Raw genomic sequence first — 12,106 nt, 5'->3', positions numbered from 1 at the left:
ACTCCCGCTGAAAGTCGGGGGAAAATGGGTGAGGAGGGAGGAGAACCAAGATGGCGGCGTAGGGAGCGGACCTGTGTGTGCTGCTCTCTCACAGCATCATTGAAACTATCAACTATGAAGTAAACAACCGCCACTCAGAACCATGGGGAAGTTGGCCCAGTGGGAGATCTACAACTGGAGGAAAAGAAAGAAGCGCAGTGAGACTGAGTGGGAGCTACGGAGGCACCAAAACCAGAGGTACGCAGTCACACGCCACGCGGGCTGCAAATGGATTCTCGGTTTTTTACGAACCCTCGAATCCTCTGGGCTTGCTCGGGGCGGGTCTCTGAGGCCCCAGATCCCACAGGGAGAGGCGGCCACGGCCTTGCAGTGGTCGGAGAGCGAGGGAAGCTCTGACACGCGGCTGCTCGCCGGCACCGAGGGACAAGAAGTCCTGGTGTCCCGGGGAGGCGAGGGGCGCGGAGACGCCGCCATCGCTATTTCATCCACGCTGGTGACTCCCTGTGACCCCGCCCTACCCTCAGGGCTGTGCCAGAGGCACAAGAGGGAATGACTGTGCTTTTACAAACTCTCAAATCCACTGAGCTGGTTCGGGCGGGTCTCTGAGGCCCCAGGCCCCAAGGCGAGAGACGGCACGGCCTTCCAGCGGTCAGGAAGCGAGGGAGGCTCTGGCGCTCGGCTGCTCGCCGGCACTGGGGGACGCAAAGTCCTGGTGTCCTGGATAGGCAAGGGGCCGCTGAGTCTCCGCCCCGGCGACTCCCTGTGATCCCGCCCTAAGCAATTTACATTCCCATCTGGGCTGTGCCAGACCCACAAGTAGAAGCGCCTTTTCTTCTGCAAACTTTCAAATCCACTGAGCTGGTTCAGGCGGGATCATGAAGCACCAGACCCTACAGGGAGAGGCAGCACGGCCTTGCAGCCATCAGAAAGCGAGGGAGACTCTGTTGCACAGCTGTTCGCCGGCACTGGGGGACACAAAGCCCTGGCAGAGAGTCAAGGGGCCGCGGAGACTCAGCCAGTGCTGTTTGCTCCGCCATGGCGACTCCCTGAGTCTCAGCCTTAATCAATTTACATCCCCATCCAAGCTGTGCCAGGTGCACAAAAAGACCCACCTGCGCTTTTGCAGCCTATCCCAACAAATTGCAGACTTCAACTGCTCGCAGCCACGAGAGACACACTCAAGAAGCAGACCCAGGAGAACCAGGATGGCGGCATAAGGAAGAGACCTGTGCGTGCTACCTCGCACAACAACATCGAAACTACCAAATATCAGACAAACACCTATCATACAGAACCATGGGAAACTTGGCCCAGTGGAAGCTCTACAACTGGAAGGAGAGAAAGAACATTGAGACTGAGTAGGATGTGACACCAAGTACAGAGCCCAACCCAACAAACTGCAGATTTCAACTCCTCGCATAGAAAGAAGCGCATTGAGACTGAGTAGGATGTGCTGAAGCACCATGTACAGAGCCCATCCCAGCAGGCTGCAGATTTCAGCTCCTTGCATCTGGGAGGGACGCAATCGGGGGGCAGAGTCGGGTCCGGGGCCGGCCAGGGCTGGGCCTGACTCGGCCGGCACTGTGGAACTGCTGTACCAGCAAGCGCACAAACATGCCCACTGGTCCCAGTCTCTGGTGGGGCGCTGGGGGACAGCAGACAGGCAGTCTGTGCACTTGGTGGAGGGCAGGAGCGCTGGATGTGCAACCACCAGGAATGCCTGGAGATTTTGTCTAGTGGGGAGCCGCCGGCAGGGGACAGAGGGCCAAACTTCCTGTTTCCCCGGCAAGGCTGGGATGGCCCCGGTGAGGTTGAAACGGTCCAGGTGTGGTAGGGACGACCCCGGTCAGGTCGAAACGGCCCCGGTGTGGTAGGGACAACCCCGGTCAGGTTGAAACAGCCCCGGTGTGGTAGGGACAACCCCGGTGAGGTTGAAACGGCCCCCGTGAGGTAGGGACGACCCCAGTCAGGTCGAAACGGCCCCGGTGTGGTAGGGACGACCCCGGTGAGGTTGAAACAGCCCCCGTGAGGTAGGGACGACCCCAGTCAGGTCGAAACGGCCCCGGCGTGGTAGGGACAACCCCAGTCAGGTTGAAACGGCCCCCGTGAGGTAGGGACGACCCCAGTCAGGTCGAAACGGCCCCGGCGTGGTAGGGACAACCCCGGTCAGGTTGAAACGGCCCCCGTGAGGTAGGGACGACCCCAGTCAGGTTGAAACGGCCCCCGTGAGGTAGGGACGACCCCAGTCAGGTCGAAACGGCCCTGGCGTGATAGGGACAACCCCGGTCAGGTTGAAACGGCCCCCGTGAGGTAGGGACGACCCCGGTGAGGTTGAAACAGCCCCCGTGAGGTAGGGACGACCCCAGTCAGGTCGAAACGGCCCCGGCGTGGTAGGGACAACCCCAGTCAGGTTGAAACGGCCCCCGTGAGGTAGGGACGACCCCAGTGAGGTTGAAACGGCCCCCGTGAGGTAGGGACGACCCCAGACAGGTCGAAACGGCCCCGGTGTGGTAGGGACGACCCCGGTGAGGTTGAAACAGCCCCCGTGAGGTAGGGACGACCCCCGTCAGGTCGAAACGGCCCCGGCGTGGTAGGGACAACCCCGGTCAGGTTGAAACGGCCCCCGTGAGGTAGGGACGACCCCAGTGAGGTTGAAACGGCCCCCGTGAGGTAGGGACGACCCCAGACAGGTCGAAACGGCCCCGGTGTGGTAGGGACAACCCCGGTCAGGTTGAAACAGCCCCGGTGTGGTAGGGACAACCCCGGTGAGGTTGAAACGGCCCCCGTGAGGTAGGGACGACCCCAGTCAGGTCGAAACGGCCCCGGTGTGGTAGGGACGACCCCGGTGAGGTTGAAACAGCCCCCGTGAGGTAGGGACGACCCCAGTCAGGTCGAAACGGCCCCGGTGTGGTAGGGACGACCCCGGCGAGGTTGAAACAGCCCCCGTGAGGTAGGGACGACCCCAGTCAGGTCGAAACGGCCCCGGCGTGGTAAGGACAACCCCAGTCAGGTTGAAACGGCCCCCGTGAGGTAGGGACGACCCCGGTGAGGTTGAAACGGCCCCCGTGAGGTAGGGACGACCCCAGTCAGGTCGAAACGGCCCCGGCGTGGTAGGGACAACCCCGGTCAGGTTGAAACGGCCCCCATGAGGTAGGGACGACCCCAGTCAGGTCGAAACGGCCCCGGTGTGGTAGGGACAACCCCGGTGAGGTTGAAACGGCCCCCGTGAGGTAGGGACGACCCCAGTCAGGTCGAAACGGCCCCGGCGTGGTAGGGACAACCCCGGTCAGGTTGAAACGGCCCCCGTGAGGTAGGGACGACCCCGGTGAGGTTGAAACAGCCCCCGTGAGGTAGGGACGACCCCAGTCAGGTCGAAACGGCCCCGGCGTGGTAGGGACAACCCCGGTCAGGTTGAAACGGCCCCCGTGAGGTAGGGACGACCCCAGTCAGGTCGACACGGCCCCGGTGTGGTAGGGACAACCCCGGTCAGGTTGAAACAGCCCCGGTGTGGTATGGACAACCCCGGTGAGGTTGAAACGGCCCCCGTGAGGTAGGGACGACCCCAGTCAGGTCGAAACGGCCCCGGTGTGGTAGGGACGACCCCGGTGAGGTTGAAACAGCCCCCGTGAGGTAGGGACGACCCCAGTTAGGTCGAAACGGCCCCGGTGTGGTAGGGACGACCCCGGTGAGGTTGAAACAGCCCCCGTGAGGTAGGGACGACCCCAGTCAGGTCGAAACGGCCCCGGCGTGGTAGGGACAACCCCGGTCAGGTTGAAACGGCCCCCGTGAGGTAGGGACGACCCCAGTCAGGTCGAAACGGCCCCGGTGTGGTAGGGACAACCCCGGTCAGGTTGAAACAGCCCCGGTGTGGTAGGGACAACCCCGGTGAGGTTGAAACGGCCCCCGTGAGGTAGGGACGACCCCAGTCAGGTCGAAACGGCCCTGGTGTGGTAGGGACAACCCCGGTCAGGTTGAAACGGCCCCCGTGAGGTAGGGACGACCCCAGTCAGGTCGAAACGGCCCCGGTGTGGTTGGGACAACCCCGGTCAGGTTGAAACGGCCCCCGTGAGGTAGGGACAACCTTGGTCAGGTCGTAATGGCCCCGGTGTGGTAGGGACAGCCCCGGTCAGGTTGAAACGGCCCCGGTGTGGTAGGGACGACCCCGGTGAGGTTGAAACGGCCCCTGTGAGGTAGGGACGACCCAGGTGAGGTTGAAACGGCCCTGGTGAGGCTCAGACGGCCCTGGTGAGGTTGAGACTACTCCAGTGAGGTTGGGACAAATAAAGGGGACCAGTATGGACTGATGAACAGGGGTAGATACAGAAGCAGAGCAACATTGAACAGAATGTTAAACTACAATGGGGAGCCTGGGGAGGGTTGGGGGGGGATTAAGAGACCAACTGAAGGACTTATATGCATGCATATAAGATTAACCAATGGACACAAGACACGGGGGGAGGGCGGGGGGTAGGGGCCGGGGGAATGTCATGGGGGGGAAAAAGGAGACATATGTAATACTCTTTGTAATACTTTAAGAAATAAAAATTATTATTGAAAAAAAAAAAAAAAAAAAAAAAAAAAAAAAAAGAAAGAAAATGGGTGAGGAGGGACAGGCACATGGAAGCCAGCGCCGCAGCCCGTTCCCTTTTGAGTGCTTTTTTTTTTTTTTAAATATATTTTATTGATTTTTTTACAGAGAGGAAGGGAGAGAGATAGAGTTAGAAACATCGATGAGAAAGAAACATCAATCAGCTGCCTCCTGCACATCTCCTACTGGGGATGTGCCCGCAACCCAGGTACATGCCCTTGACCGGAATCGAACCTGGGACCCTTCAGTCCGCAGGCCGAGGCTCTATCCACTGAGCCACACCGGTTTCGGCTTGAGTGCTTTAAAAAATGTCCATTTCAGCGCGGTCGTCTCACTGTAAGTCGTGCGAGGCCAGATGTGTGTGCGCAAATGGAATGTTGAATTCTCCTCCCTCCAAAGCAGACACGACGAAAGGCAACGATGTTCTAAACCCCAGGACCGAGCCCCTCACACCAGGCACAGGCCCCGGGGCCCACGGTCAGCCAAGGTGCAGGTTTCATGCAACTGTTCCCAGCTGAGGGCTCAGCGCCCGACACAGACAAACAGGAAGAAGCTGTGGTTTCTATTGATTTTAAAAGACTTTGGTCCAGATTAATCAAAGGACTTGTATGGATGCATATAAGCATAACCAAGGACACAGACAACAAGGGGTGAGGGCATGTGCTGGGGGGCGGGGGGGTGGGTGGCGGAGGGGAGTGGGAGCGGCCGGAGAGATCCACGGTGAGAAAGGAAGACTGCGTAACACTTTAAACAATAAAGAATTAAAGAAATACATTTTTTAAGAAAAGGCTCTGGACCCTGCTCTCAGGCTTTGGTGAGGAACCTCTGGGAGCCAGCTTCCTGGGGGCTGGCCCCGAGCGGAGGGCACTTTTGGGGGTGAGGGCTGCACCCACTCTCCTGCGGGGATGGTTTCCCGCTGAACACATGTCAAAACAGCAAGCTGCACACTCTAACCCTTTGCACTCCGCTGTCCCCTCTCCGGGGACCTCGGAATTCTAGCATATCACTCGGATGTCCCCTCTCAGGGGACATTGCAGTTTATTAGTGATTACGGGGAATTGAGTTATTTCAACGCAACTTTTTGAGACATGCATGTTTCCCTGAAGTTTTATGTTGAAATGGCACAAGAAATTAAATCAAAATATCGTAAAATTACTAAGATATATACAAGAAATGTCAGCGGGTTTTGTGTCGGATTAAACAATAAACTACATATTCCCGATGTGGGACAAAGAAAACGGGACTGCATTGTGTGTTCTAACAGGAAAACACCTGGTGGCAGGCGTCAAACCACTCATTACTGTCAAACATGCACTAATCAGCCTGCAATGCATATTGGGGAGTGTTACAAAACTTATCATCCTGTACAAAATCATAAACAATAAAATATTGGTTTTTTTTGCAAATATACATTCCTCGATGTCACCCAATTCATATAAGTCCAATATCATTATAATACGTCACTTGGTTCCAAAATTATACTAAATAATACGAGGGTCTGTAAATGCACGTTTCCGCCGCAAAGTAGCGTCGAGTAGCTGGTAGCCAGTGTCCAGAATGGTTCGGAGTGCAAAGGGTTAAGCCTGGGGCGCTGGTTGTGTGCCAACTACATGCGCCTCCAGCTAAAGGGAAACTACAATCGCCTCTCGCCCCACCGCCGGGGACCGGGACTCAGTGAGCTGCGCGCCCCGGTGAGAGGAAGGCGGGTCTGGGCGCGCCCTCCCGGCCCCTGGCCGCGTCCTCCCCGCCGCCCACCTTCCCCCCCCCGCCCTGGCCGTGCCCTCCTGGTCCCTGGCCGCGCCCTCCCCGCCCCTGGGGTCCCATCAGTCACCGGGGAGCCTGGGGCAGGGGAGCCCGGGGACGGCGCACAGCCCCGCGGACTCACGCTGGCGGAGGGCTGCCCGGTGCCCGGCCTGTGGCGGGGGGTGGGGGGGGGGCGTCCCCCGCGAGCTGCGCGGGGCCTGGGCAGCGCCCTAGGGACTGGCGACTCCCAAAGTCAGACTCCGTCCCGCCCCGCCTCGGGCCCCTTCCCGGATGGGGGGCCTTCCCTCCCCCGAGCCCCGCCGCGCACCCACCTGAGTCCCGAGGAGGAGGAGCAGCGGCCGCAGCAGCAAAGGAAACGGAACAGAAGACCATCCCACCATGGAGTTCATTGATAGCCGGGCCAGCGCGCTCCGCCTTTTGTAGCCGCGGACAGGCCCCGCCCTCCTGCCCCGCTATTGGCTGCTGGCGGGAGGTTGAGGCACAGGATTGGCGGCGGCGGCTGGGCTGGGTGGAGCTCTCACCGGCACCCTGGGGGAGGAGCCCCCCCACCGGGAATATTCCCGCCGGGGCCCCGCCCTCCCCCCCTCCCCCCTCCCGCCCCGGCCGGTCCCCGAGCTCAGTGTCCTCCCGGGAAGGGACCGGGCGCTCACCCCTGAGGGCGCCCTGGGGCCCGTGGGCACCGAGTGTCCTACCAGCCCCGGCGCCTCGGGTCCCCTGGGGAGGGCGGACAGGGGACACGGCGCGGCCCACGGGGGCCCTGCTGGGGGGGGAGAGGGCGACAGGCAGGGGGCAGAGAGGAGGCCAGGCGGGTGGAGCAGCCTGACGGCCCCCCTCGCTGCTGAGGGCGCCCCAGCAGGGCCCTGGGTGCTGACCTGGCGCCTGCGCCCTGGGCTGCCCCCCCCCGCCCGACGGCCTGGGGGGCCGGCTCTCCCGCTGCAGGGCGCGCAGAGCCCGTCCTGCTCACACTGGGCCAAGTCCTTCCGGGGGTCCCAGGGGCTGTGGCTGCGGGGCCAGAGGGTGTCCGTGGGCGGGGGCAGTGCTGCTCAGGGGGAGGGGCGGCTCTCCCGCTGCGGGGCGCGCAGAGCCCGTCCTGCTCGCACTGGGCCAGGTCCTTCCGGGGATGAGGGTCTCGCCGACCCGCCCGCGTCCAGGGGAGATGAGAGGCCTGGGAGGGCGGGGGGGGGCCTGGCCGGCTGCCCGTTCATCAGCCCCCGGGGCTGCGTAAGCTGTGGTGGCTCATCCTGCTGCGGCCCCTGCTGCGGGCCTGGGTGAGGCACCCCAGACGGCTCGGGGCCGGGGTGCGCCGCCAGCAGGACACCCCAGGGTGGGGCGGGAGGCAGCCCCTGGGTGTAGCGGCCCGGGCGCGTCAACTCTTCCTGGGCTGCAAGGCACCGGGGCGACTGGCGGGGGGTGGGGTCCGGTGGGGAGGGGGTGTGGGGGGAGGGGTGTGGGGGCAGGGGGGGAGAGGAGGGGTCCGGTGGGGAGGGGTGCAGGCGCCCCGGTGGACGTGCGGACCGCGGGCGGGCCGGGTGGCCCCCGTGAGTGTCTTTAAAGGCCGCCTTTTTTTTTTTTTTTTTTTTAAATATATTTTTTACAGAGAGGAAGGGAGAGGGGTAGAGAGTTAGAAACATGGATGAGCGAGAAACATGGATCAGCTGCCTCCTGCACACTCCACTGGGGCTGTGCCCGCAACCCAGGCACATGCCCCTGACCGGAATCGAACCCGGGACCCTTCATTCCGCAGGCCGACGCTCTATCCACTGAGCCACACGGTTAGGGCTTCTTTCTTTCTTTTCTTTCATTTCTTTCCTCTCCTCTCTGTGTGCCTGGCCTCTCTGTGTCTTGCCCTTCCTCCCTCCCTCTCTCCCTCTCTCCCTCTCTTCCTTTGTTTCTTTTGTTGGTTAATCACCCCAGAATTTTTTTTTTAGAAGTTGGGCAACTTCTGCAAAGCTTTTTCGTGGCCGCCCTGCCGGGAACTTGTTAGTCACCCGGCTGTGAATAAAATAAAATACATTTTAAAAAATGATACGGAGGCAGAGCTGCCTCCAACAGACTGTCAAACTGCAGCGGGAAGGCCGGGGAGGCCTGGGGGGCGGGAGGGCGGGGGTAAGAGATCAACCTCAACCGAAGGACTTGTGTGCACGCATATGAGCATAACCAATGGGCACAAGACACTGGGGGGTAGGGGAGGCCAGGGGATTGTCAAGGGGAGAAAAAAAGGAGACATATGTAATACCCTTTGTAATACTTTAAGCAATAAAACAATTAAAAATAAATAAATAAATAAATAAATAAATAAATAAATAAATAAATAACAAAAGGAACTGTCCTTGCCCTTCAGTCCAGAGGCCGGCGCCCTGCCCACTGAGCCGCACCAGCCAGGGCTGTGTTTCCGCCTGCCTTTCCCTGGGGAGCAGCAGCGGGGGGCGGGCGGGGTCCCTCCTCTCGGCTGTTGTCCTGGGGCCGGAGCCCAGTCACTCGGTTCATTCTCACACGAGTACCAGGGGGTCCACTGGGGTGGCCGCAGTCAGGACCCTCTGCCGAGCTGTGGTCAGGGGGCGGAGCGGACACGCGGCAGGAGCTGTCCCTCCTGCGCAGAGACTCCCCCAGGACCCGGGACACCCCTCTGCTCTGAAGCTCAGCTTCAGCCCGGGCCGGTGGCTCAGTGGTTAGAGCGCCGGCCTGCACACTGAAGGGTCTCGGGTTTGATTCCGGTCAAGTGCATGTACCTTGGTTGTGGGCTCCATCCCCAGTGGGGGGTGTGCAGGAGGCAGCTGATCCATGTTTCTCAGCCATCGTGTATCTAACTCTCTATCCCTCTCCCTTCCTCTCTGTAAAAAATCAATAATTTTTTTTTTTAAAGAAAAGTGCAAATAGAATGTTGTTAAGGTAAAACACAGGCACCATTTCTGGCCGGTGCTTCTTTCAATCAACTTCATTCGTCATTTCCCCCCTCCCTAGCTCGTGCCCCCCTCAATATGCCCTCATGAGCCCAGGTTCATGGAGTCCTGCAAGTTCAGATTTAGTCTTTTTTTTCATCACTTAGTTCTTATTTATTTATTTATTTATCTTTTACCTATTTCAGAGAGAAAGGGGGAGAGAGAGAGAGAGAGAGAGAGAGAGAGAGAGAGAAACATCAGTGATAAGAATCATTGATCGGCTGCCTCCTGCATGACCCCTGCTGGGGATCAAGCCTGCAACCCAGGCCTGTGCCCTTGACCGCATTTGAACCCGAGAACCTTCATTCTACAGGCTGACGCTCTATCCCCTGAGCCACCCAGTCCCCGCGGGGCCTGGAGTGTCCAGTGGGCAGTGCCACCCTGTCCTCCGCCGGCTCATCACACAGCTGGTGGGACCCCCCCTCCTGGCTCTCGCTTCACAGAGTGGGCCTGCTGCTCAGGGTTCCCCGCAAACGGCCCCCCACCCTGCCCTGGGCCCCTCCATCCTCCGGGCCTCGGGATCCCTCAACAGATGCAACACAATGTGTGTGCTCCTTTATGTCAAGGAAAGGAGCCCAGACGTGTCCCCGAAGGTGGGGGGGACAACAAGAACATGGGTACAAAGTCTGGAAAATGAGGCCGTCAGCTCGGAGGGCGCGGCCACCCAAGTTTAAGGCTCGGTGTGTAGCCACCCGTGCAGCTGCTCACACACACACGCACACACACACGCACATGTGCATATGCACACACATGGCATTGGACGCAGGAACTGAGGCCAGGTGCTGCCCAAAATATTGCAACTGCATTTATTTAAAAAGTGTTGAGCCCAGCCCTGGCCGGTGTGACTCAGTGGGTAGATCATTGGCCTGTGGACTGAAGGGTCCCAGGTTCAATTCTGATCAAGGGCACATGCCGGGGTTGTGGGCTCGATCCCCAGTAGGGGATGTGCAGGAGGCAGCCGATCAGTGATTCTCTCTCATCATGGATGTTTCTATCTGTCTCTCCCTCTCCCCTCCTCTCTGAAATCAATAAAAAAACAAAACAAACCTACGTCTCTGAGCCCTGGCCCGTGTGGCTCCGTGGGTTGAGTGCCAGCCTGCACACCAATCACTGAGCCCCACACACCAAGGACCTCGGGGCTCCTGTATGCACATCAATCACTTATGCTTCATCCTCTCTATCCGCCTGGTTGCCTCCAACTGCCCTCCCCTGCAGGCCTGGTTACCCCTAACTGCCCTCCCCTGCAGTCCTGCTCTCCCCCAACTGCCCTCCCCTGCAGGCCTGGTCACCCCTAACTGCCCTCCCCTGCCGGCCTGGTCACCCCTAACTGCCCTCCCCTGCACGCCTGGTCACCCCTAACTGCCCTCCCCTGCAGGCCTGGTCACCCCTAACTGCCCTCCCCTGCAGGCCTGGTCACCCCTAACTGCCCTCCCCTGCAGGCCTGGTCACCCCTAACTGCCCTCCCCTGCAGGCCTGGTTACCCCTAACTGCCCTCCCCTGCAGGCCTGGTCACCCCTAACTGCCCTCCCCTGTCAGCCGGGTCCCTCCCAAGTGCCCTGCCCTGTCAGCCTGGTTGCCCCTAACTGCCCTCCCCTGCCAGCCATCTTGTGACTACATGGGAGCGGCCATCTTGTGTGAGGGCGTGATGGGCAATTTGCATATTACATCTTTATTATATAGGGCTAGAGGCCCTGTGTACAAAATCATGCATGGGTACGGTCCCCGGGCTTAGCCTGCAATCAGGGTCATCTTCCTTGGCTACCGGCAGCCAGCCCCGTCCCCTACCGCCACCTACCCCGGTTCCCCATTCACCATCCCGCGATGGGAACCTGCGAGCCGGGGGGGGAAGGACCAAGAGGTCGGCCGTTCCTGCCCACTCGCTGGCCCCACCCACACCGCCGGTCGCCCTCTATGTGTGGGGTGACTGGCAGGGTGGGAGCCTTGGCCTGGCACTGCCTGCATCCCCCGCCACCCACCCCGGGTCCCCATTCGCCATGGCGATCAGAGCCTGCCAGCCGGGGAAAGCAAACAAGAGATGGTCAGTGCACCTCATAGTGACTGGTCAAGTGGTCGTTCTGGTCGTTCTGCTGTGATGGTCACTGGGCTTTTATTATATCGGGCTAGAGGCCCGGTGCACGGGATGCGTGCGCTGGCAGGGGGCGTGGCCTGTGGATGGGCCTGCTGTAGGATCAGCGCTCATCCAGCTCAGCGAGTGGCTGTGGACCCGCCCTCTGAGCAGCTGCTCCCGGTCTCGTCCGTCTTCTATGGAGTCCCCGTGGGGGCCGTGCCCAGGGACAACAGCACTGAGAGGCGGCGGCGTAGGCCTCAGTTCCGCGCTGGCCACAAACCCGCCTCCCAGCCTCTCGGATCAGCCCTGCGAGCCTGGCAGCGGCTCTGCGAGGCCTGCGGGTGTTCGGAGGAGGGGGCAGAGAGCGAGGAGGAGGAGGAGCCTGGGGCGAGGAGGCAATGATCACAGCCTGGGTTCCAGCCCATTCGCCCAGGGTTCTCAGCGGGAGCAGCTGCTCATCCCGGTCAGCTGAGCGGTGCTCCCATGGTGGTAGCGCACTGACCACCAGGGGGCAGCTCCTGTGTTGAGCATCTGCCCCCGGTGGTCAGTGCCCATCATAGCGACTGGTCAGCTGGTCATTCTGGTTGTTCTGCCGTTCAGTCACTGGGCTTGTATTATATCGGACTAGAGGCCCGGTGCACAAAACACATGCCACTAGTTAGGTCCCCAGCGGCTGCCTGCCGCCACCACGCACTAGTAAAGTCCTCCGCCCGTACTCCCTCCCTTTCCCCGCTGGCTCCGCCCCCT

General features: G+C 60.5%; 1 protein-coding gene across 1 annotated transcript in view; it reads right to left on the bottom strand.

Moving 5' to 3' along the window:
- Positions 1-12,106, bottom strand: part of LOC139017655 (tumor necrosis factor receptor superfamily member 1A-like) — a 28,640-nt gene that overhangs the window by 8,327 nt on the left and 8,207 nt on the right. Inside the window, exon 4 of the mRNA XM_070426268.1 lies at positions 6,664-6,804. Within this exon, the coding sequence (XP_070282369.1) occupies positions 6,664-6,804 (141 nt within the window). The remainder of the gene's footprint in view (positions 1-6,663; positions 6,805-12,106) is intronic.

This window comes from Myotis yumanensis, unplaced genomic scaffold (assembly GCF_028538775.1).
Source record: "Myotis yumanensis isolate MYYU_CA2020_CCGP unplaced genomic scaffold, mMyoYum1.0.hap1 SCAF_10, whole genome shotgun sequence".
Taxonomy (NCBI): Eukaryota; Metazoa; Chordata; class Mammalia; order Chiroptera; family Vespertilionidae; genus Myotis; species Myotis yumanensis.
Note: the sequence above shows the minus strand (reverse complement) of the source record. Positions and strands in the feature narration are given on the sequence as shown.